The sequence below is a fragment of the Anomaloglossus baeobatrachus genome, chromosome 3 (assembly GCF_048569485.1).
Source record: "Anomaloglossus baeobatrachus isolate aAnoBae1 chromosome 3, aAnoBae1.hap1, whole genome shotgun sequence".
NCBI lineage: Eukaryota > Metazoa > Chordata > Amphibia > Anura > Aromobatidae > Anomaloglossus > Anomaloglossus baeobatrachus.
In genome coordinates this window covers 654,748,374-654,773,316 of record NC_134355.1, presented here as the reverse complement: position 1 = coordinate 654,773,316, position 24,943 = coordinate 654,748,374, and the positions used below count along the sequence as shown (strand labels likewise).

General features: G+C 45.8%; 1 protein-coding gene across 3 annotated transcripts in view; it reads right to left on the bottom strand.

The window, feature by feature from the left end:
- Positions 1-273: 273 nt before the first annotated feature.
- Positions 274-24,943, bottom strand: part of LOC142296985 (adhesion G protein-coupled receptor F5-like) — a 316,164-nt gene continuing 291,494 nt past the window's right edge. For all 3 annotated transcript variants that reach the window (XM_075341170.1, XM_075341172.1, XM_075341171.1), the window contains 6 exons: positions 22,490-22,666; positions 18,051-19,412; positions 17,687-17,728; positions 16,475-16,534; positions 14,015-14,081; positions 274-5,394 (listed from right to left, as the gene is read on the bottom strand). In XM_075341170.1, coding sequence (XP_075197285.1) covers positions 5,321-5,394; positions 14,015-14,081; positions 16,475-16,534; positions 17,687-17,728; positions 18,051-19,412; positions 22,490-22,666 — 1,782 coding nt within the window. In that variant the 3' untranslated portion in view covers positions 274-5,320. The remainder of the gene's footprint in view (positions 5,395-14,014; positions 14,082-16,474; positions 16,535-17,686; positions 17,729-18,050; positions 19,413-22,489; positions 22,667-24,943) is intronic.

The following is a 24,943-nucleotide window of genomic DNA, read 5'->3' as shown; positions in this document are numbered from 1 at the left end:
GATTGATGGCTGATTGTGCATGTACGATTTTGGTCTGCTGATTGAATTGTTCTCCTTGAGATAACCTGTCAGCCGACGTGTCACCCGACAGTTTTTGTATTGAGAGCACAGAAGCGTTTGTGAAATGACTGTCGGCAGAAGCATCTTTGGCCGACGGCCATCTAATGTGTATAGTCGGCCCATTATTCTGTGCATGTATAAAATTGTACAGAGTAAATTTTTCTAATAATAAATAAATCCAGCACTTACATATAAAATATAAACCTGGACCCATAAAGTCATAAACATTATTTATTTTCTTTTTGTATTAAATTCTTTATTTTAATAGACATTTTGTAGGAATGAGATAGCGGAACTTTAGATTAAACAATATATTACATCAGTGGACTACAACCGGTGGATCTCGGGCTGTTGTAAACTATAACTCCCAGCATAGAGAATAAATTTCCAGCACTTGAAAAATCCCTATCTGACCAGTTCAGGTGAAAACCTTGATAAAAATGCTAAAATTGTAATTACCACTACTAGGAGGAGCTCAGTTCTAGTGTGATCCTGTGAAGGTAGCCTGGGCTATAGGTTGTTTGTTCAAATGTAATAAGAATTTCTGTGTATGTAAATAATCAAAATATAGATGTCATTGCATAATTATCTGTGTGTCTATATGACAATCGCACAGACGCCATAATATGATTCTAAGCTGTATGTTCAAGAAAGAGTTAACGAAGGACGAGTGAACAGATGTATAAATAATGAACCGTGAAGCCCTTCTTAGTGAAAGTCTTATCAGTGATTTCACACAAAGAAAGAATGTTCTAACTAGATAATCAAACCAGAATAAATAATGAATAGAGAGGTATTTCATAATATTCTGAAAGAATTTTATAATTGTGATTTTCTCACAGCTGATATAAGGGATGTTATATGTGGGATGATCACTTCCTGTTCTTGCTTCAAGGTCAAAGTCGAATGTTGTATGGTATAATTATGATTCTTTTGAATACACAAGTCAGTCACCTGTACTGGCTCAAACAGTGAACACGTCTCATTGTGATCATTGTCTGATTCATTAATATCTGCGCAGATAGCTAATTTGGACCCGTCCTTTGAATTTGCCCTGAACAAAGACTCCATTAGCAGTCTTACCTAAATTTCTCCCTTGACAATCCCTCTTGTGGCAGTTGCAGGGCGACAGGATTTTATCATGTAACTCTAGGGCTGTATAAAAGGAGGGAAACAATTTGGAGCTCAGTATATAATATCAAGGTAAACTCCACTAGACCACCAGGAATATTAGGTATTACCCTATAACCACCCTAAACCATCATGGATGATGTACAATATATCAATATTAACCCCTTTATTTTCTTACACTTGCAGAGATAGTAGGTATTAGTTACTATCTCACTCTAGGCCACCAGGAATACTGTTAAGTCACTCCATGTAAAATGTAATATCATGTTGACCCCTTAAAAAATCCTGCATTTACCCCTGGCTATGCTGGGAGTTGTAGTTACAATAGCTGTGGAGATACAGGATGCAGACTACAGTCTTATATTATATGGCATATTAAACGGTCATATTTTTTGCATTGAACACACATGAAGTAAATGAAATAAATAAGTTAAAGGAAAAGTGGCAATAAAAAAAACAACAAAAAACAGTGTACATACTATGTAGTGTGTTATACAAGATTTATAATACAGCTGGACTAACGTCATATTATACAGTGAAGAGATCTGTATAGAGGTCTACTTTACAAGGGAATCATGACAGATATGGAAAAGCTGCTAAATAACTCATATCAGGCGTGCAAACGTCCCAGGACAGGTGCCCTTTAAATAGGTTCATTCATACAGTGTGTAAGGAGCGCAGTTGCAGAATATGGACTGCGGGGTACACTTTTTGGTTGTGTTTTTCTTTAAAGAGGACCCGTCATTTGTAATTAATATTGGTGTAAAGCCGCTGTGCTCCTGAATCCGAGGATGTTTTTCTTTCTTTTCTACACCTCTCCGCTCCGTAGATATGGCCTCCTCTTAAATGTAGTCATATTAGCCAAGTGGGCGTGGTTGTAAAGGCGTGGTCGTAAACACTTCTTCATGGGTGTCTTCTTCAGATCCACGCCTTATTGACAAGATTTGTATACCGGGAAGAGGAGGCAATATCTCAGGAACGGAGAGGCACAGGAACAAAAGAAAAACAAGGCTGGATTCAGGAGAACAGTGGGATTTATAACATGTAAAACAAATGACATATTTATGGCAAGTGATAGGTCCTCTTTAAGGACTACAGATTGCTGAAGGGTTTTATTTATTGGTACTGTTTACATCCAGGCATATACATTTTGTAGCTCAGTGCATAGACTTTGTTTTTCGGAGCCTTGAGAAGGAAGAAAGACCATTGTGCCCTCATTTGTGGAAGTGTTGAAGGTCCAGGAAGAACCTGGTTCTGGCTGAGGGCATGGAGCATGGTGATCATCTGATTGGAGAAGGCAAGATAGAGACCAGAAATTGTGATGGTGGTGGTGCCATTGAGCAAGAAAATTTGGTAGACAAGGGTGTAATTGGTGTGAGCCACTGACCAAACCTTGGTCTGAGCTTGGTGGCCGTTGCATTGTCTACTTAGGGCGCTCCTTGTCTTTCTTTTGTGAGGAACAGAGCAACTGGAAGGTTTCTGGATTGGACTTGAAGACCAGGGGTTGAAAGACATCATCATGTAGATGCATGTGAGAAGCTCCAGGAACAAGGTTCTCTGTTAGAACTAATGCTGACCTTGGGCAGGAAGACAATTTGGTTTTCTTGCTTAGTAAAGGCCCTGTCACACATAGAGATAAATCTGCGGCAGATCTGTGGTTGCAGTGAAATTGTGGACAATCAGTGTCAGGTTTGTGGCTGTGTACAAATGGAACAATATGTCCATGATTTCACTGCAACCACAGATCTGCCAAAGATTTATCTCTGTGTGTCACGTGGCCTTAAGACCTAGAGATTGGTTCCAGTAAGATGAGTTAACATTTGACCATCTGTGGTCTGGGACTGGTAGAGTTGAGGTTTGTCAGCCCGTTTTGGAAACTAATGTGGGTGAGAAGAGAGTGGTGAGTGCAAACTCAATAAATATTAGTCAGTTATTTCACTATATTTTTATTGATGTAAAAGACTACCTGTGCATTGATAGGCTACCCTCTCTGTGATGTCACCATGCCTGTGCATTGATAGGATACTCCATCAGTGATGTCACCACATCCTGTGGATTGATAGGATGCCCCCCCAGTGATGTCACCACACCCTCTACATTAATAGGATGCCCTCTCAGGAATGTTACCATGCATGTGCATTGATAGGATGCTCCCTCAGTGATGTCACCATTTCCTGTGTATTGATAGGATGCCCCTTCAGTGATGTCACCACACCAAGTGCATTGATAGGATCCCCTCTTAGTGATCTCATCATTCCCTGTGCAATGATAGGATGCCCCCTCAGTGATGTCACCAATTCCTGTGCATTCATAGGCTGCCCCCTCAGTGATGTCACTATTTCCTGTGCATTGATTAGATGCCCTCTCAGTGATGTCACCATTCCTTATGTATTGATGGGATCCCCCCTCATTGATGTCACCACATCCTGTGCATTGATAGGATGCCCCAACAGTGATGTCACCATACCCTGTGCATTGATAGGATGCCCCCTCAGTGATGTCACCACACCCTGTGCATTGATAGGATGCCCCCAAAGTGATGTTATTATGCCCTCTGCATTAATAGGATGCCCTGTCAGGAATGTTACCATGTCTGGGCATAGATAGGATGCTCCCTCAGTGATGTCACCATTTCCTGTGCATTGTTAGGATGCCCCTTCAGTCATGTCACCACATCCTCTGCATTGATAGGATGCCCCCTCAGTGATGTCACCATGCCCTGTGCATTGATAGGATGCCCTCTCAATGATGTTAGCACACCCTGTGTATTGATAGGATACCCCCTCAGTGATGTCGGCATGCCCTGTGTATTGATAGGATGCTCCTTCAGTGATGTCACCACATCCTGTGTATTGATAGGATGCCCCTTCAGTGATGTCACCACATCCTGTGCATTGATAGGATGCCCCTTCAGTGATATCACCACATCCTGTGCATTGATAGGATGCCCCTTCAGTGATGTCACCACATCCTATGCATTGATAGGATGCCCCTTCAGTGATGTCACCACATCCTATGCATTGATAGGATGCCCCTTCAGTGATGTCACCACATCCTATGCATTGATAGGATGCCCCTTCAGTGATGTCACCACATCCTATGCATTGATAGGATGCCGTCTCAGTGATGTCACCATGCCCTGTGCATTGATAGGATGCCCCTTCAGTGATGTCACCACATCCTATGCATTGATAGGATGCCCCCTCAGTGATGTCACCATGCCCTGTGCATTGATAGGATACCCCCTCAGTGATGTCGGCATGCCCTGTGTATTGATAGGATGATCCCTCAGTGATGTCACTTTGCCTGTGCATTGATAGGATGCCCTCTCTGTGATGTCACTATGCCCTTGTGAATTTTCTAGTGATGTGATGGCTTCTTTTTGCATTAATAGGGAACTTGATATTATTATATACCTTGGGTTACATACTCATTGCTCTGTGCATTTCAGTGATGTCACAATGTTCTTCTGAATTATTGGAGTTGCATACCCATTGATGTCCCCATTGCTTTGCATTGATTGGCTGCTTTCTCAGTGATGTCACAATACTGTCTTGAATTATAAGGTCCACATTTCCATTAATGTCACCGTGCACTGTACATTGATAAGACACTTCCTCCATGATGTCATAATGCCCTTGTGAATTATTTGGGTCGCATGCCCAGTGCTGTCGTTGAATCCGGATAGGAATTGATAGGCAGCCTGCTAACTGACGTCGCCTTGTCCCGGTGAATGCAGAAGGTTGTATTCTCATTATTCTTAGTATCCATACAGACTGAATGGCAGCTGTTTCGCAAATATAATAAGCCCGACGCATGTTTCTAAGGTGAACTCCGCACGCTGTCACTGCGTCCATGTGAATCGACAGGCGTGGTTAACATTGATGTGTGGCAGAATTTTCCAAGCTTATGTAATGTTTTCCTCTATGCTGGAATAAAATGGAAAACTTCGAGCAGAAGCAGATGCCCTGGTGAAGCGGCTGCACGAGTTTACCAATAAATGTGCCGTAGTGAGCCCGCCTACAACGCGCCGAGCGACAGGTTCACTGATACGGTATAAAGTGCATACAGTAGACTGAACGGACAGGACGATAACGGAGCAGCTCTGCAATCCAACAACGCTCTGCAATCAGGTGAGGAGGGAGTAGGAGTTCGACATCTCACTGGAGGAGCTGGCCTGGGCCGAGGAAATGTTGTAAACACCTGAGAGAAGATGAAGATTTATTAGATATGTCTAAATCTATCCATCTATCTATCTATCTATCCCTCTATCCCTCTATCCATCCATCTCTCCATCCATCCATCTCTCCATCCCTCCATCTCTCCATCCCTCCATCCATCCATCTATCTAGCTCTCTATCCATCATCCATCCATCCATCCACCTCTCCAGCAATCCATCTATCCATCCATCCATCTCTCATCCATCCATCTCTCCATCCATCCATCCATTTCTCCATCCATCCATCCATCTATCCATCTCTCCATTCATCCATCTCTCCATCCATCCATATATCCATCCATCCATATATCCATCCATTCATCTCTTCATCCATCCATCCATCCATCCATCTATCCATCTCTTCATCCATCCATCCATCCATCTATGCATCCATCCATCCATCTCTCCATTCATCCATCTCTCCATCCATCCATCCATCTCTCCATTCATCTCTTCATCCATCTATCCAACCATTCATCTCTCCATCCATCCATCCATCCATCCATCCATCCATCCATCCATCCATCCATCCATCTCTTCATCCATCCATCCATCCATCCATCCATCTATGCATCCATCCATCCATCTATGCATCCATCCATCCATCCATCTCTCCATTCATCTCTTTATCCATCCATCCATCCATCCATCCATCCATTCATTCATCTCTCCATTCATCCATCTCTCCATTCATCCATCCATCCATCTATGCATCCATCCATCTCTCCATTCATCTCTTTATCCATCCATCCATCCATCCATCCATTCATCCATCCATCCATCCATCTCTCCATTCATCTCTTCATCCATCTATCCAACCATCCATCTCTTCATCCATCCATCCATCTCTTCATCCATCCATCCATCCATCCATCCATCCATCCATCCATCCATCCATCCATCTTATCAGTTAATCTCATACATTATCAATCATCTCTCATCTATTTAATGCATCAAATTACAAATCAATCAAAATCAATAAATCAATCAGATAAATCATCTTACTCTGCTTCAAATTTATCTTTCTATGTAGCAAAAATTGGAGGCAACACATTCTTCAATAAATACTTAGAAAAGTATGAATCCATGCCGAAGACCAAGGTATGCGATGTTTCACCTTTAACCTTGGGCTTTACTTGAGAAAGGCTCAGTGTTAAGCCGGGATCACAGGAGCGTAGATTTTTTCAAGCGAGATAATCAGCTCGATTATGGTAATGACAATCAAATACTTAGATTGATTGGATTAAAGAATTGTAGAACACTGTCAGGAGAAGACGGAGAACAAAATGTCTCCATCTGTTGAAATCGGACTGCACTATGTCATCTGAGTGCAGTCTGATGATTTCTACACACCCATATACTTGTATAGGTGAGCGCCATCCAACGTTCGCTGCATGCTGCAATTTGTTTCTCATTCCAAATCGGCATTGGCCCAAGGGCTGTCCGATAAAAAAGAGAACACTTGTCCAATGTATATGCTCAAGTGATCAAGCCCTTGAAGCCAAATCATTGTGGTGATGAGAACCCGGGTGTAATAAGACACCAAACCACTAGGTGTCGTCAGTCACACTAGTGGAGTGGATCTGCCGGGTTTATACACTAGGTCTCGCTAGACACACCTAGTGAGGGGCAGTCAAAGAAGCCAGGGGTCAGAAGCCAGGAGATAACATAAATGACAAAAGAAGTGAGCAGAGCAGGAGTCAGGGCATGAGCTAGGGTTGGTAAACAGAGAGGTCACGTAAGTACAAGGGAGCGAGCAGAGCCGGAGTCAGGGGACAAGCCAGGGTTGGTAAACAGAGAGGTCACGTAAGTACAAGGGAGTGAGCAGAGCCGGAGTCAGGGGACAAGCCAGGGTCATTAAACAGAGAGGTCACATAAGTACAAGGGAGCGAGCAGAACTGGAGTCAGGGGACAAGACGGGGTTAGTAAACAGAGCCAGAGTCAGTGGATGAGTTGGTATCAATAAACAAAGAGGTCACGTAAGTTCAATTGAGTGAGCAGAGTCAGGGGATGAGCCGAGGTCAGGGAATCAGGTAGTCAAGTCAGTAGGTAAGGAGATGGGAGGGGAACAGCGGAACTAGGTAGCGGGACAAGGTCAGGTCAAACACTTACGGGAACCAGAGACATGTACTGCAAAATAAGAACTATCACTGGCAGTGTTCCGGGTGAAACAGCTCCCAGATAAAGCGGAGCAATCACCGGGAACAAAGCTCCAAAGAACAGACCCCTCCCACACCACTCAGGATCGACCGGGAATCGGGGAAAAATATGGGACCCAGCATAGGCTCTGTAGGAGAGCAGAGCACCGCTGCAGATTCATGACAATCATCACATTCCTTGGCCATGGAATAAATATGTTTTTGGTTTTATTGAAGGTCGAGCTGCCTCCATTTTTTGTTACTTGTATTCTGGGCTCTGATTGTGAGTGGATCTGGAGGTTTCCACCTGCATTGGTAGATTGGTGCTGTATTGTTTTTTTTCTATCCATCCATCTAAAATATCGTCTCACTTAATATGTCACAGAAATGATCAATAATCAATAATCTATTTACTAGATCTAATTATGCATCATTTGCTGTATGATAAATTAGAAATCAGCTATAATCAGTTAATCAATCAGATATATCTACTTACCTTCTCTCTCATATCTGTCTAATATCAATATATCCATCTGTCTATCATATCTATCTATCTTCAGTATTTAATACATGATTTTAGATTATAATTCCAATATAAATCAATAAATCAGTCAATCAATCTCTTTACCTTTGTACTCCATTTGACAATCTACAGATGTTTCAAAGGTTACCTTGACTCAGATCATTGGAATTTCACAGCACAAAAAAAGTCAACATCTAACTTGCCTTTAGTCAATGTCTTATGCACCATTATAAAATCAGTCCACTCCTTCTATCCTTCCCCTCCCTCCCAGCGGAGTACATGTCACTGCGAGTGATCTGGGCAGGACAGAGAACATCCACTCTCTCAGCCAAACTCCACCCTCCAGTAGGTGACTGAAATGCTGCAGCAGGGTTAAGTGTCAATCACCCAGTTGAAGGCGGAGTTTGGCTGAGAAGGAAGTTGAGAACTGAGGCATTGGAAGATCTCTGCCCCGCCCAGAGCACTTCCAGCTCCATGGAGGAATTCACTTGTGTTCTTTTCACTTACACATAAAACTAATTGGTGTGTAGGAAGGAAAGGGGGTGAGAAGGAGCTGACAGGTTCCCTTAAGGTAAAATAACTTTCTCTAGATGTTGCATTGTGAGTCATCTTAACCTTTGCTACATCTGTATATCTATTTATCATTTATATTACCAATGTAAATATATTATCAATATAAATATAAAGACGTCAATATCTGGCATCTTTAAATGTAAAACCTATGCCCACATTTGTTGTTACCATGTGTAAATTGTCTTTTTGCATCTAAAAATAAACAAAAAAAATGAAGCAATTTTTCAAATAGTCTTGAGGATGTCTCGCCATTTTGTGTCTGCAGTCTGGGGCATAAGTTCCACAAGTCTACGTTTAAGGCCTCCTTCACACGTCCGTGAAACACGTGCGTGTTTGTTCCGTTTCCGTATATACCGGAGACACGGACAAACGTGCACCAATGTTAATCTATGATTGTGGTCACACGTGCGTTATTTCATTATGTCCGTGTGTGCGTGTTCGTGATCCGTATGTGTTTGCGTTTTGCACGGATGCATGTCCGTTATCTGCACGGAGCACGCACACGCGGACACAATGAAAGTCTATGGGTATGTGCACACACGTTAGTAAACACGTATGCATCTACCTATAGTTCGTGTCCGTTTGGTGTTTTTATTTCTAGTGATGTCGGCCATTCTTTCTATTTCTGTGTATGTTGGTAAATCTCCCTCAGTCCGTCGGTCAGTCTCTCTGTCTCTCTGTCGGTCTCTCTGTCTGTCTGTCCCTCTCTCACAGTCTGTCGGTCAGTTTCCCCCCTCTCTCATACTCACCGTTCCCCGATCCCCAGCGCGGCGCTGCACGGCATTCACACTGCTGCGGCCGCTTTTACTATTTTGAAAAAGCCGGCCGCTCATTAAACAATCTCGTATTCCCTGCTTTCCCCGCCCACCGGCGCCTATGATTGGTTGCAGTCAGACACGCCCCCACGCTGAGTGACAGGTGTCTCACTGCACCCAATCACAGCAGCCGGTGGGCGTGTATACCGTGCAGTAAAATAAATAAATAATTTAAAAAAACGGCGTGCGGTTCCCCCCAATTTTAATACCAGCCAGATAAAGCCATACGGCTGAAGGCTGGTATTCTCAGGATGGGGAGCTCCACGTTATGGGGAGCCCCCCACCCTAACAATATCAGTCAGCAGCCGCCCAGAATTGCCGCATACATTATATGCGACAGTTCTGGGACTGTACCCGGCTCTTCCCGATTTGCCCTGGTGCTTTGGCAAATCGGGGTAATAAGGAGTTATTGGCAGCCCATAGCTGCCAATAACTCATAGATTAATCATGTCAGGCGTCTCCCCGAGATTCCTTTCATGATTAATCTGTAAGTTACAGTAAATAAACACACACAGCCGAAAATCCTTTATTAGAAATAAAAAACACAAACATATACCCTGGTTCACCAATTTAATCAGCCTGAAAAAGCCCTCCATGTCCGGCGTCATCCAGGATGGTCCAGCGTCGCATCCAGCTCTGCTGCATGAAGGTGACAGGAGCAGCAGAAGACACCGCCGCTCCTGACACCTCCACGCAGCAACTGAAGACAGCCACACGATCAGCTGAGCTGTCACTGAGGTTACCCGCTGTCACTGGATCCAGCGTTGATAGCGGGTAACTTCAGTGACAGCTCAGCTGATCGCGCGGCACTCTTCATTTGCCGCGTGGAGCTGTCAGGAGCGGCGGTGTCTTCTGCAGCTCCTGTCACCTCCATGCAGCAGAGCTGGAAGCGACGCTGGACCATCCTGGATTACGCTGGACATGGAGGGCTTTTTCGGGCTGATTAAATTGTTGAACCAGGGTATATGTTTGTGTTTTTTATTTCTAATAAAGGATTTTTTTTGGTGTGTGTGTTTATTTACTGTAACTTACAGATTAATCATGAAAGGAATCTCGGGGAGACGCCTGACATGATTAATCTATGAGTTATTGGCAGCTATGGGCTGCCATTAACTCCTTATTATCCCGATTTGCCAAAGCACCAGGGCAAATCGGGAAGAGCCGGGTACAGTCCCAGAACTGTCGCATCTAATGTATGCGGCAATTCTGGGCGGCTGCTGACTGATATTGTTAGGCTGAGGGGCTACCCATAACGTGGGGCTCCCCATCCTGAGAATACCAGCCTTCAGCCGTATGGCTTTATCTGGCTGGCATTAAAATTGGGGGGGACCGCACGCCGTTTTTTTTAATTATTTATTTATTTATTTTACTGCACAGTATAGACACGCCCACCGGCTGCTGTGATTGGGTGCAGTGAGGCACCTGTCACTCAGCGTGGGGGGCGTGTCTCACTGCAACCAATCATAGGCGCCGGTGGGCGGGGAAAGCAGGGAATACGAGATTGTTTAATGAGTGGCCAGCTTTTTCAAAATAGTAAAAGCCGCCGCAGCAGTGTGAATGCCGTGCAGCGCCGCGCCGGTGATCGGGGATTGGTGAGTATGAGAGAGGGGGGGAAACTTCAGTCACTCGGGGGATTAGCGGTCATCGGTGAATCCTTCAGAGGTGACCACTAATCAGTACTCGACACAGACAGAGCCGCGGTATGAGGATGAAGTCGGGTGAAGTTCACCCGAGTTAATTCTCATCGCGCAACTCTGTCGGCTGTCAGCCGACATTTATAAACGACATTGTGCATCACACACACGGACATTCCACACGGACATTCCACGTACACATACACGTTCATTCCACACGCACATGTGACGCCCTGGGCAAGCCAGGGGTCACAGGTCATGACATCACCACACCCTACACCCCGGATAGGTACACCAAAGCTACACAAAAATCTTTGTTGCCTTCCTCCAGGGGCTGATGTTCACACCAGGGGGTGGGCCAGGCGGTTGGCTCCGCCCACCGAGGATTTCACAGTCCTAGAGGCGGGAAACCAGGCAGTTTAGAGTTGAGTTTAGTGAGAGAAGGAAGTGGTAGAGGAGTAAGTGAGAGAAGTGACAGCGAAAGTGACAGTTGAGAAAGCCTGAAGTTGGTCCGGGTGTGTGCCCTGGACTGAGACAGCAAGGTCAGCAGACGGCGGTGACCGTCTGCAGGAGAGGCTGATCGGAGGTTGCCGAAAGGACCGTGGACGGGTGGTGGCCCTGCGGTACCGGAGCGGTATACGAAGAGAAGCCAGCACCATTGGCAGGGGCCTTTCGGATCCCGGCAAGGCTAGGAGTCGCCGTGAATTTGCCAAATCCGTCAGTGAAGGGGACCTCCTGGGTCTCCCAACAGCTAAGTCCCGATTGAAGGCAACAGTCCAACCGTAGGAGAGAGACACCACCACCGCCAAGGCACCAGTTTCTCAGGGCCAGCGCCTGCGGGCAAAGAGAGGCTCCTCCGGCCCATATCCAAGCCGGGGAGCGGGTTACCGGTGGGAACCCATCGCTACCAACATTTCACTAGGTGCAGGGACAGAGACCATCACCGTCAACTACCGGGGAAAAGCAACAGCAGCCGTCCGTGGGAACCGTCTTTCCAGCCGTGTGTTTTACCGAGAACTGTGTCACCGTCTCAGGCTGAGTGAGTACCACAGTGCCGTCAGGCACAGCGCTGCCCCCGCGTCCCTGCACCCTACCAAGCCCTGCACCGGCCCTGCCATCCCTCATCCTTCACCTCATCACTGGGCCCCGGGACAACCACCACCTACCCACGGAGGGGAGAACTAACAACTTTGCTGCTCCCTGTCACCGCTCCCGGGATCCCCATACAGAGCAGCGGTGGTGTCCACACAATCACCACAACCGTGGGTAGCGTCACGGACAATAAACTATCCCAAAACCCAATCCCCTTTCACTCACAGGCGAGGAGCGCCGCTCGAGTCCCCGGGATCCGGCCCATCGCTCGAGCCACCGAGCAGCAGCAGGCCGCAGCAGCGGCGGCGGCCGGACCCGAGCAGTGGGAGAGCGCTGCGTCCCCTCCTCCGCCCGCGACACACACACGGACGTTCTACACACAAACACGGCTAGCATACGCAATTCCCACAGATGCCACACGGACCATAAAAACGGACACAAAAACGGGACACGGACCCGAAAAAACGGCCCGTAACACACGTGCATGTTTTTCAAGGACGTGTGAAGGGGGCCTATGGCTGGTTTCAGATGTCCGTGTTTCAGGTACGTGTGACATCAGTTTTTAAAACGGATGTCACACGTACCCATGTTATTATTTGCTGTTAATCACACGTCCGTGTTTTCACACGGACCGTGTGACCTCTCATGACCCCACATGCACACACACGGACATGTCCATTTTTTTTCCGGCAGCACGGGTGTTACACGGATCGCACAATGATGTGATCCGTGTGACATCAGTGTGACACATACCGGAGAAAACAGGGGTCTTTTTAATAAAAAGATTTTCTATTTTTACCTCTCTCCAGCGGTGCTGTCTCCAGCTCTGCTGCCTCCCGCTCCTGACCCCCGCTCATTATACTCACTGAATATTCAGTGCATTCAAGCAGGAGCAGCTCTGAGGACTTCATTGCCGGGGACTGCATCGCTGGATATGTGTGTGTGGATGTGTGTGTGTTTATGTGTTCAGTGTATATATGCATGTGCGCTATGTGTGTATATGTGCTCGGTGTATCCATGTGTGTCTGCTATATGTGTATACATATGTGTGTATATGTGCTCAGTGTGTGTGTGTGCTGGGTGTGTATGTGTGTGTATGTGTGTGTGTGTGTGTGTGTGTGTGTGTAGTGAGGACCTGGAAGCCGCAGCATCGCAGGGACAGCATCGGGGACTCATCACAGTTGCCAATGAACTCTGATGAACCCGTGAAGCTGTAGCGCGAGTGTCGCGGTGGTCATCAGGATGTCATCAGAGTTCATTGGGAACTCCAATGACCTCCTGGATGTCACGGTGCTTGCAGAATAGTTACCTGTCCCCGGCGGTGCTGTGCCCGGCGTTGTCCCCGCGATGCTCCGGCTTCAAGGTCCTGAGTGCGGTGAATAATCGATGAATATAATGAGCAGCGGTCAGGAGCGGGAGGCATCAGGTAAATATGGAAAATCTTTTTATTTCACAGACACGTGTTTTCTCCGGTACCTGTCACACGTGTGACACATGTATGAAACACGTGTGACCATAATCATGCGTGTGACTGGTACCTGATTAAACACGGACGTCTGAAACCGGCCTAATATGAAGTCTGGTCTTGGGAATGACATTTGATAACATAAGCAACAGACATTTAGAAATCAGAAATTATATAAGTCCTATGTGTGTCCAAAGTTAATTTAGCAAAAAGCATAAGTACAAGATCAGACTACACAGGGCTTGTTTGTAGTCTGTTGCCGTGGAGACACATAGGTGAGAACAGTAGCTATATAAACAAAATGGTAGGGTGCTATTTTGCTGTGTGTGGGGGGCGGGGAGGTTACAATCTATGAACACTCACCTCTTTTGGCAAACAAATTGATAACTCCCTTTGAAAACACCGGATCTGAAGAACGGAGATTGGATGTCTGAAATAACAAGAAACATCAACAGATTATTAAGATGAACTCACAAATAAACATCTCAGCTTGAACCGCGATCATGGAGACTTCTGACATCTGACATAGTCTTTTAGTGGGTTTAGCTGAGTGTATGAAAAATCGACTCGTTTTCTGGAGGACTTGGTGGTAAGGAGCGAGACAGTAGCCGTGGACGAGGTAATCATCTCTTACCCCCCAACAACTTACATGAAGATGGGTGTCCTGACTGCTTGTGTGGACTTGTACTACGGGGGTGTTACCCCGTACCCCTTGCATGCTGCAGATGGCTTTGGCTGGCCAGAACTAGATATTGGACAACGCAGTGAGGAAGACCACCCGTTCTTGGCATTCAGTGTGTTACTAAACAACCACTTGACAACAACTATGAACAGAAAATAGGGGGTGCAGAACTTTTTGTACTGTTGTTCTTCCACGCAGAGCATTTTTATACACAACCTCTTTACTTCCCCGGCTTCACTTACTCCTGCCTCCACCAGACTCGCTTCCTTCACCAAAACTCCTTTATCACAACAATCCAGTCAGTGAAAGTAATTTCTTCAACCCACAGTTCCGCTTCCTATCTTTCTTTCAAAGGAGCTGATTTGCTAATATGGTCGAACTTAGTTACTACCTTGCTTATGCTAAAGGAACTCCCACTTAAGGAACTCACTTCATCTCATGTCTTCTGGTCTGTCCTGACCCATCACCTCTTTGAGTTGTAAACTTGGGGCCGTACCGCCATGTGTCCTGCCTCATGACCCATCTCAGTCAGTCACTCTCTACTTCGGTCAATTCTCTCTGTTGGTTTTCTGAATCACGCTATTTTCTCTTCAATCTCCTCTTACATCACAGACACCCACATTATGTGGCTCTGCTCACTAGTCAGACCTTAGGTCTATCACTGCTGCATGCTGAACCCTATCTGCCTTCTTGACAGGAAACCATCACTGTCCCTTCAGTCTAGCTCCTCCAACTCTGGTGCTAATCCCAAAAATTACCACCTCCATCTCTCCTTGTTGTCAAGCAATACACATTTCACCATTATTAGCGCATATCACAGTTCACATTATATATTACAATAACATTGATGTCTTCAAAGGGGAAACATGTCAGTATGTCCATGTCATGCGGTGTTCGGCTTTGCACTCAATGGGTATGATCACGGCGTTCACACCGCAGAGTCTGACAAGCAGCTTGGGGTCTCTTAGTTGTACAGTCTGTCATGGGTGTCAGCTGCGTTTTGCTTCACTGCTCTCCAGTCCAGCAGGAGTTAATTCTTTCTGGCTTGTCAATTGTTGTTTGGAGCTCAGGCTGCTAATGACCATTCACAGTGGCCTTCATTCTTTATAAGCTTCTGGTTGCTTGTTGCGAAATATAGATCAACGTTGCTTTGCGATATCGGTCCTTATTGTGGTAATCTGTCGTGTGCTTTCCTAAGTGGTATGGAAATATCCCCGTTGTCAGTTTATTTCTTTCCTGTGTTTTATTTCCTCTTGGGCACATATTGTCTCTCCCTCATGTCTGGTTGCAGTGTGCATGAGTTTTGGTTATTTCCCCTATCTGTGTTATTTGTGGGGTTTAATTCTCCAGTCCCAGCCCTCTCCTGGGATGGGGGAGAAGGGGTGTAGGATCAGGGCTTAAACAGGAGCTAGGGTGATGCTGGTGGCCCAGACCTAGCTACAATCAAGCTTACCTCTGGGATAAAGGTGAGCGTAGGGGCCCTAATCTGAGGGTCAGCTTTGAGGTTCCTTTTCTGTTACCCTGATTCCCCATGACAGTCCATCTTTTTACAACTTTCATCTCTGTATGTCGATTTATTACATGCTTATGACATCTGTTTTACTATGCTAATAATGGCAATGTATCCTTAAAAAACAGATGCAATATTCAAAATCTGTATACAATCTATTTTTTCCCCCATCCATAAACTAGAATAGGCAAGTCTCATTTGAAAAACTCAAGTTTATTTTTCATACTGCCAGTGTGAAAAAAAACCTTTCACCTGAACAGCCCTATTGGTCCATGCACAATCTGATTTTAACATGGACGGCACATGCATGTAAAATACCCATTGACCTAGGCGTGGAGCCAGATCTCGTGTTTTAAGGGAAAAGATTGAACATAAGAACAAAAATTTGAGAGTATTCCCTTACAGCAAGTCTGCCCGGTGTAGCATTTAAGGTAGAATTTAGAAGGAGAATAGAACATAAGCTTTGGGATATATAGTTTCCATTATTTGATTCTGTATTTTCATGTAAAAAAACTGTTTAACTGCTACCAGGGCACATGCCGAAAAACGGTAAGTCCAATCCCCAACCCATTAGAAGACAGTGAGTCCTTCCTCCCAACCAGCTCATGGAAAATGTTGTATGTTCCCATACCTTTGTCTGCTGTGAAGACCATCTGGAGACTGAAAATCTGCTGAGTAACGCGTCTCGTACCTGCATTTTTTGAGATGAGAGAGGTTTTTTGTTACATCATTTTAATAGTGATTCTATGAACATTCTGGAATATAACATTGGTGGTAAATCTTTACAAATGAGTTAAAGGTTAAAGGGAATCTGTCACCAGATTTGATGAATATAAGCTGCGGCCACCACCAGTGGGCTCTTATATACAGCATCTAACATACTGTATATAAAAGCCCAGGCCACTTCGTAGAGCGTAAAAAACATTTTATAATAATCACCTTCGGGGCAGTGCGGTGTAGACTAGTCGGATGGGTGTCTCCGTTCTCCACTACCGGTGCCTCCTCTTTCGGCCATCTTTGTCCTCCTTCTGAAGCCTGGGTGCATGACCTGTCGTATGTCATCCACATTAACCGGCATTGAGGTTCCGCGCATGCACACTACAAAGTGATTTTTACGTTCTACACAGCGGCCTGGGCTCTTATATACAGGATGTTACAATGCTGTATATAAGAGCCCACTGGTGGTGGCCGCAGCTTATAGTCACCAAATCTGGTGACAGGTTCCCTTTAATGACAGACACCGATTAAGTCAATTTTTGAGGTGTGAATCCCGCTCAATGTATAACAAAGGGAAAACAGTGAGTTGACCTATTTATGGCTAAGATTCAGGGACCTATATCATTTCATATCTATAAGTCTCGACTGGTGCCAACAAGCAATCAAAAAGGTGCAAACTCCAAGGCAACTGGCAGTAGTAATGATTGATGAAGACCAAGATTTGGGCTCAAATATCAAGACGGGTTCTCAAAATTGGTTCTGCAAATATGTTTTGTTCAGAAACCAAATTTCAGACTAAGGTAACTTGGGTCCATGAAGATAAAAGATTCGGATGGACCACCCATGCAGTGGTAAGAGTAGACCCTACTGAAGACTTATTGACCCAAAATACACCTCCAAATAGGGAAGTCCTCTACTAGACCTTAGGGTTCTAAGTCTGGGCCACCAGAGTATTCTCACTTACTCTGGTGGGCGAGTCTGACCCTATGGACAACTGTTTTTGCAGGGCTCGCTAGGTTACATGCCCTATTCACATTTCAAAAAATGGTAAAACATATAGGAATGATGACAATGTGGATGGCTAGGATTTGTATAAGAATCTTTGCAGATATATTTTCCATTGTACCTTTTTGTCCATCAAACATCCAAATAGGAGAATAAATAATCCCTAAAAGACAAAAAAAAGCAAAACATAGAGATTGGTAATGTTCCGTGCAATTATGTTATCAAATCAATGTTAATGGATGATCTCTGGGGGACCCAAGAATAGGGCAAAAGTCTAGGGTGAATGGAGCAGTAGTGAGTATGAGCGACCACTGCTCTTTTTACAGTCCGTTGAGTGGTGGTTGCACATGCTCACTAATGCTCCATTCACACTTTAGGTCTCCATTTCTCTGGAACAGTAAGGAGCCCATCAATGGGACTCCCCGCAATCATCGATTTATCTATGGGACAACCCGTTTTAAAGGGAAATGTGAGTGTCTCCTTACCTGGAGCGCATTCAGTGCCGAAAAGATCCCACGTATTACCACGGTGCCGCTGATCATTACTCCTATGCCAAAACCCCAAGTGAGTCCGAGAAGTGGAGTCAGGATCAATATACATTTAGCAATATGATTTAAAGAGCTCTTCTCCTCTTTTTTCGGCTTGTCACCCACAGAAGGTCTGAGAACCTTTATGATCACCACGAACAAGGTGATGAAATTCACCAGTAAAATGGTCAGTGCCGGCACAATAAAAGCCAAAAATGCCTTACTCTCTTTCATGTTGAGCCAGCATGCTTTGCCGTGGGTGTATGTCTTGCTGGGTTGGGTGACTGCCACCGTTATCACTGAAATAATGATAGGACATCCATAGCCCAAGAAGAATGCGATCCCCATCATGACCGTCTTGCTTAAGTCATGGAACACGCACATGAGACGATAGAAGAGGATGAGCCCCATGGTTAACATCCAGAAAAAGGTACACAGGTAGAAGACGTGAGTGAAAAACGTTGCTGTCACACAAGCATCTACGTTTCCATAGTCGGACATGGCACTACCAATGATAAACCAGATGTCGGCCATCAGGAGTGTCACAGCAATGTTCATGATGCAGACGTGACGCAAGTAGGAGGTCTTGTTCTTGGTCACAGATTTCCAGACCGTAGCCTCAATAATGATGCAGATGACCAGACTTAAAATAGAGATGCCCAACCCAATATAGGAAATATATTTCAATATTAATTCTTCTTCTGGGCTAACATTGTAGTCATAGGACATAAGGATGGAGAATGAAGTCAGGTGATCACAGACGCAGGTGACCATCGTGCTGTCAGTATTGTTCTTAGCCTGGCAGCCCGTATTGTCCCAGTCCTGGATCTTAAAATTCCAAAACACACATGAAGCATTATTCAACGTGTGGTTGCTCTTTTTGAAGTCCATCCCTATCTTGAAGTTGGTATAGTTGCCCTTCACCGTCGTTGTCATGACCAAACCATTGATCACCCCTAATGTGGAGGAGTTATTGCCAGGGGAACCTAAAATGTCCTTCAACGTAGAATATGCAACACTTATGACGGTGGAATTTGCTGAGAATTCTTGTAGAGCTGTTTTGTTTATCAAAATATTTCCCGTTAAGTTGTTCGTATGGCTAAAGTCGAAATCTGCTGTGTAATCGGTCAAGTTGCTTATAATGTTACCGGATAGTTGAATATTGCTGTTGTTATTAATACTGATCGGTCCGGAGATTGAAAGCTTCTCTGCAAATTTCTCTACGGATTGGAGAAGATTTGAACTCGCTTGAACTCTATTGGGAACTTGATTCCAAGTGGTTGAGTTGTCCACGACTACGTTGACCGTCTGGAGAAAATTCTGAAAGTTACAAAGAAATAGTTATTAAAGTAGTGACAAATTGAGGGTCATATAGAAAGTGTGGTCAGATTATGTGAAATAGGACAAAGCCATTGTTGGCCCATCAACTTTGATACTGAATACTAAGAAACTATTAAGGACAACTTTCCAAAAGGACTATTGCCAGGGACATAAATATTGAAAATATAGAGACTGTGTTTTTGAGGGACTATAACATTTTTTTCCAGGATTATAACATTCTTTGGATAGGTCTTAATGATTGATTGGTGGGATTTGACCATCTGGACCCATATGCCATGAGGTAGCCAACTTAGATTGGACTTCAATGTCAATCACTGTCAGCAATGTGAATGGCCGCTAAGCTAATGTATCCAATGGAATCCACATGATGGTCACCAAAGCACTGCCGCCTGAGGGGCAAGATTATTTTTGGAATTATTCACCCCATGCCCTAGGGCAGGGGTGGGCAATTAATTTTCCCATGGGGCCGCATGAGAAATTGGGATTGGTTTAGAGGGCCGGACTAATATAATTACCTCAGTTCTACCCAATATACTACATCACTACACCCCCTCCATATACTACACCTGTAATAAACTACACCACTACACCCCCCATATACACCTGTATTATACTACACCCCCTCCATATACCTGTAATATACTACACCCCCATATACACCTGTATTATACTACACCACTATATAATACACCTCCGATATACTACATCATTACACCCCTATATACTACACCTGTAATATACTACATCACTACACCCCATAAACTACACCTGTAATATAGTACACCCCCATATAGTACACCTGTAATATACTACACCTCCATATAGTACACCTGTAATATACTACATCACTACACCCCTATATAGCACACCTGTAATATACTACACCTCCATAGAGCACAACTGTAATATACACCTCCATATAGCACACCTGTAATATACTAAGCCTCCATATAGTACACCTGTAATATACTACATCACTATACCCCCATATACACCACTATATACACCTCCATATAGCACACCTGTAATATACTACACCCCCATATGTCACACACCCTGCTCCCCATACAGCCTGCACCCCCATATCACACGCACGACACCCCCATATGTCACACACCCTGCTCCCCATACAACCTGCACCCCCATATCTCACACACCCTACTCCCCATACAACCTGCACCCCCCAGATCACACACACTACACCCCGATATGTCACACACCCTGCTCCCCATACAGCCTGCACCCCCATATCTCACACACCCTGCTCCCCATACAACCTGTACCCCCCAGATCATACACACTACACCCCGATATGTCACACACCCTGCCCACATATCTCACCCTGCCTGTACCCCAACTTACCCCTCTCAAACACTCTGGACCCCTTCACATCCTTCTGTCAGTCTGCAGCCCTCATATGCCACTCACCCTGCAACTCCATCTTTCCTCATATGCCACTCACCCTGCAACTCCATCTTCCCTGATATGCCACTCACCCTGCAGCTCCATCTTCCCTCATATGCCACTCACCCTGCAACTCCATCTTCCCTCATATGCCACTCACCTTGCAACTCCATCTTCCCTCATATGCCACTCACCCTGCAACTCCATCTTCCCTCATATGCCACTCACCCTGCAGCCCCCTCATGTCCCCTCTTTTCTTATTACCAGTCATCATGTGTCCACATCTCCTTCAGGATTCAGTATCTTTGCTTTCTGTCCGGCATCCTGTGTCTCCTCCCACACAGTCACATGGGCGTGACATCATCGCAGGTCCTGCAGGATGAATTATTCCATCTGCTGTGCTGCTCCTTCTCCTGCAGGGCGGGCGGGAACTTTTGAAATGACACACGCAGCGCGTGTGTCACTGACAATTAGTGCCGGCAGGGAACAGAGGAAAGACTCCTGTGTTCCGCTGCCTGCACTTACTGTGCAGACCTGCAGGATCTCTCCCTGCTCGGAACGCTGCAGCCCGGCTCCACTGCACCGGCTGAAGACGGGCGGGCCGGTCACAGACAGTAGGCGGGCCGGATGTGGCCCGCGGGCCGCCCCTTGCCCAGGTCTGCCCTAGGGTCTTGGCTGGACATGACTTTGGATGTCAATATGTGTCAAATATGTAAATGTTGTGACGTCAAGTCGTTACGATGTGCGCCACCAAGGTTCAGTGTGTAGTGTCATTAGTCAGAGGTCTTGTCAAGGTAGAATGCAGGGCCTGGAGTTAATAATCCAAAGAGAATGCATAAAATAGGGTAAGAAGAAAAAAGAGGTGCTGAGGACCGGCTGTGGGGGCAGCGGAACAAGTGAGCAATGAGGTGAGAATTCAATTTTTATTTTTTACATCCTACCTTTATTATGCTGATGGTAATTAGAGAGACCCCAGAAAATAATAAGGAGCATTCAGTAATTTCACTGTAAATTTCCCTGTAAAATCCTCCAGATTTGCCAAATTAGAACTTCAGCAGATCTGCTCTTCTCTATTACCGCTTCTTTTAAGAGCTCTAATTAATTTTTCATTAAAGGCATATTTTAAACACAGAGAGTATTAACACATCATTTAGATATGCCAATACTTCTTGATTGGTGGGGTCTAACTGCTTGATTGGTGGGGGTCTAACCTGGATTGGTAGGTGTCTAACATCTTGATTGGTGGGGTCTAATTTCTTAATTGGTGGGGGTCTAATTTCTTAATTGGTGGGGGTCTAACTTTTTGATTGGTGGGGTCTAACTTCTTGATTGGTGGGGAGGTCTAAGTTTTTGATTTGTGGGGGCTTAATTTCTTTATTGGTGGGGTCTAACTTCTTGATTGTTTGGGTCTATTTTTTTGATTGGTGGGGGTCTAACTTCTTCATTGGTAGGGATCTAACTGCTTGGAGCTCCGACCAATTTTAAGATTCAAAGGGCCATAGCACTGTGCAGAGAATGTTCAGGCCCACCGGGTGTGCAGGGAATTGGCACATTGCTTCATGCAAGTGACCGCAGCTCTGAAGAACAGAATAGTACAGACCTAAGAAATTAGTACAATCGAGCAAATAATAACACGTGTGCCTAACTCTTACCTCCATCACAGGCTTCTCCACCTTGTCCAGAGCAGTTTCCACCCTGCTTAATAAGTTGACCACGAGTGTTAAATCGTTAGCGGATGTTGTTATAGTTCCTTTCTCCGTATTTACCGTGGAAGTTAGATTCCCAAGGATGGAGGGAACCAAGTCTTTAGATGTTGGACTTGTCAAGGTCTAAAGAGACAACATAGATTGTTAGATAAATGAGCTCAGTGAATGCTGTATACAGTGCAGGGAGCTATTTCAGAGTTTTGCTAATATAGCTCTGATATTTGGGCTCGATCTATTACCGTGTTTATACTAGGCACATATTTGTGTGATGCTTTGCACTTTTTCTTTGCTGTACAGGATATGGTCGGAGGTGAAGATGGATTTGAGCCACCTATGATGACCTGTGAGATTTGCTTCTTTTCAGCTTTCACACGGAGTTATGATCAGACCACTTGTCTATGGTTTCATTGTCTGTCCTTTTACCTGCGGTGCATTTTAAGTGTGCTGTGCCGGTGAGTATTAATCATACTAATGCTGCAAATATTCAGGAGTTAAACATCTGTTGTTCGAGAGACTAAAGGGGGCTTTACATGGAGCGACATCGCTAGCGATATCATTAGCGATGGCACCCGCCCCCGTCGTTTGTACGTCACGGGCAAATCGCTGCCCATGGCACACAATCTCACTTGTCCGTGTCACACGTACAGCCCTTCCTAACGACATCGCTGTGGGCGGTGAACAACCTCCCCTGAAAGGGGGAGGTTCGTTCGGTGTCACAGCAACGTCACAGGGCGGGCCGCCAATAGAAGCGGAGGGGCGAAGAGCAGCCGCATCTCCGTCACTCCCACCTCAGTGCTCATTGAAGACACAGGAATGCTGTAGTTCGTCGTTCCCGAGGTGTCACACGTAGCGATGTGTGCTGCCATGGGAACGACGAACAACCTGCGTCCTCAACAACCAACGATTTTTTTAAAATGAATGACGTGTCAACGATAGACAATTAGGTGAATATTTTCCATCGTTAACGGCCGCTCGTTAGTGTCACACGCAACGACGTCGCTAATGATGCCGGATGCGCGTCATGGAATCCATGACCCTGGCGATATATCGTTAGATACGTCATTGCGTGTAACGCGGCCTTAAGAGAGGTCAGGCAGAGGATGTGAGTGATAGACAGAGGATGTGAGGCATCCCACGGGGCCAGGGTTTACTCGTCACCGGGCCGCTCAAGAAAGGGGGGTCTTTGGGAGATGTCACGGCAGCCTGGCCCGGCTTCGTAGCCCCGAGGTGTCCACGAAAGGGAGATGAAGATGAAAGGGGAGATGGTGGGGGTAGTTGTCTCATGACGCCACCTGTGGTATGCGTCATGAGACAACTATGCGTCTATGCCACCTGTGTTATGCGTCTATGCTACCGTATAGCAGGCAGTGCGAGTCTGTGCTGGGCTGGACCGTGATCACAACTCCTGGCTCTATCTGCTGCTGTGCCCTAGGAACTTGAGGGGGGCAAAGGGACCTGCAATCCCCTTACCCAGTGGTATCTGATGGCACAACTTGAACTGTACGCTACCCTAGGGCTCCGCACCCTGAGTGCGCCGGTCCCGAGGGAGCTATCATGCTCACCTCTCGGCGATCATATAAACTCCTGTGTCCCACAAACTTCATCGGTGATTCTCCTCTCTGGTCGGTTAGTCGTCCTGGACCTTGCCCAGGCACAACCTCCCCATCTGCTGGCTGCAGACCTTCTCCTCTGCTGTGTGTTTCTCCTCTCTCCCCCCTGGCTGCAACTCCTCACCAACCCTGAGTCTCTGTTACTAGTGGGTGGAAGCCCCAGTGTTTGGTGGTGACCTTAAGACCCTACCCTAGCCTGGTCTTCAGTCGAGGGGGCTACTGCTGTGTGTTTATTGTGTTTTGAAGTGGAACCGACACTGATCTATTCCGAACCCAGGATGAGTACTACACCTTAAGTGAGGTGCAATACCCTGTGGCGACTGAAGCCTCAGGGGCGCCAGAGATGTTTAGCGGTTATAGGGGTTGGATTCTCTCTTTTCAGTTTTAGCTGCCGAGGGCCTGTGTCAATTGAAAGCCTGCATCATTTGCAGAGGGGCTGTGTCAGTTGGAGAGGTCCTGTGTAAGTTGTAGAAGGCATGTGTCAGTTGTAGAAGGCATGTGTCAGTTGCAGGGGGCTTGTGTTCGTTGCAGGGATTCCTGTGTCAGGTGGCGAGGGCCTGTATTAGTTGCAGGGGGCCTGTGTCAGTTGCAGAGGGCCTGTGTCAGTTGCAGAGGGTCTGTGTCAGTTGCAGAGGGCCTGTGTCAGTTGCAGGGGTCCTGTGTCAGTTAAAGAAGGCCTGCCTCAGTCGCAGGGGCCTATGTCAGTTGCAGAGGGCCTGTGTCAGTTGCAGGGGGCCTGTGTAAGTTGAAGGAGACCTGTGTCAGTTGCAGAGGGCCTGTGTCATTTAAA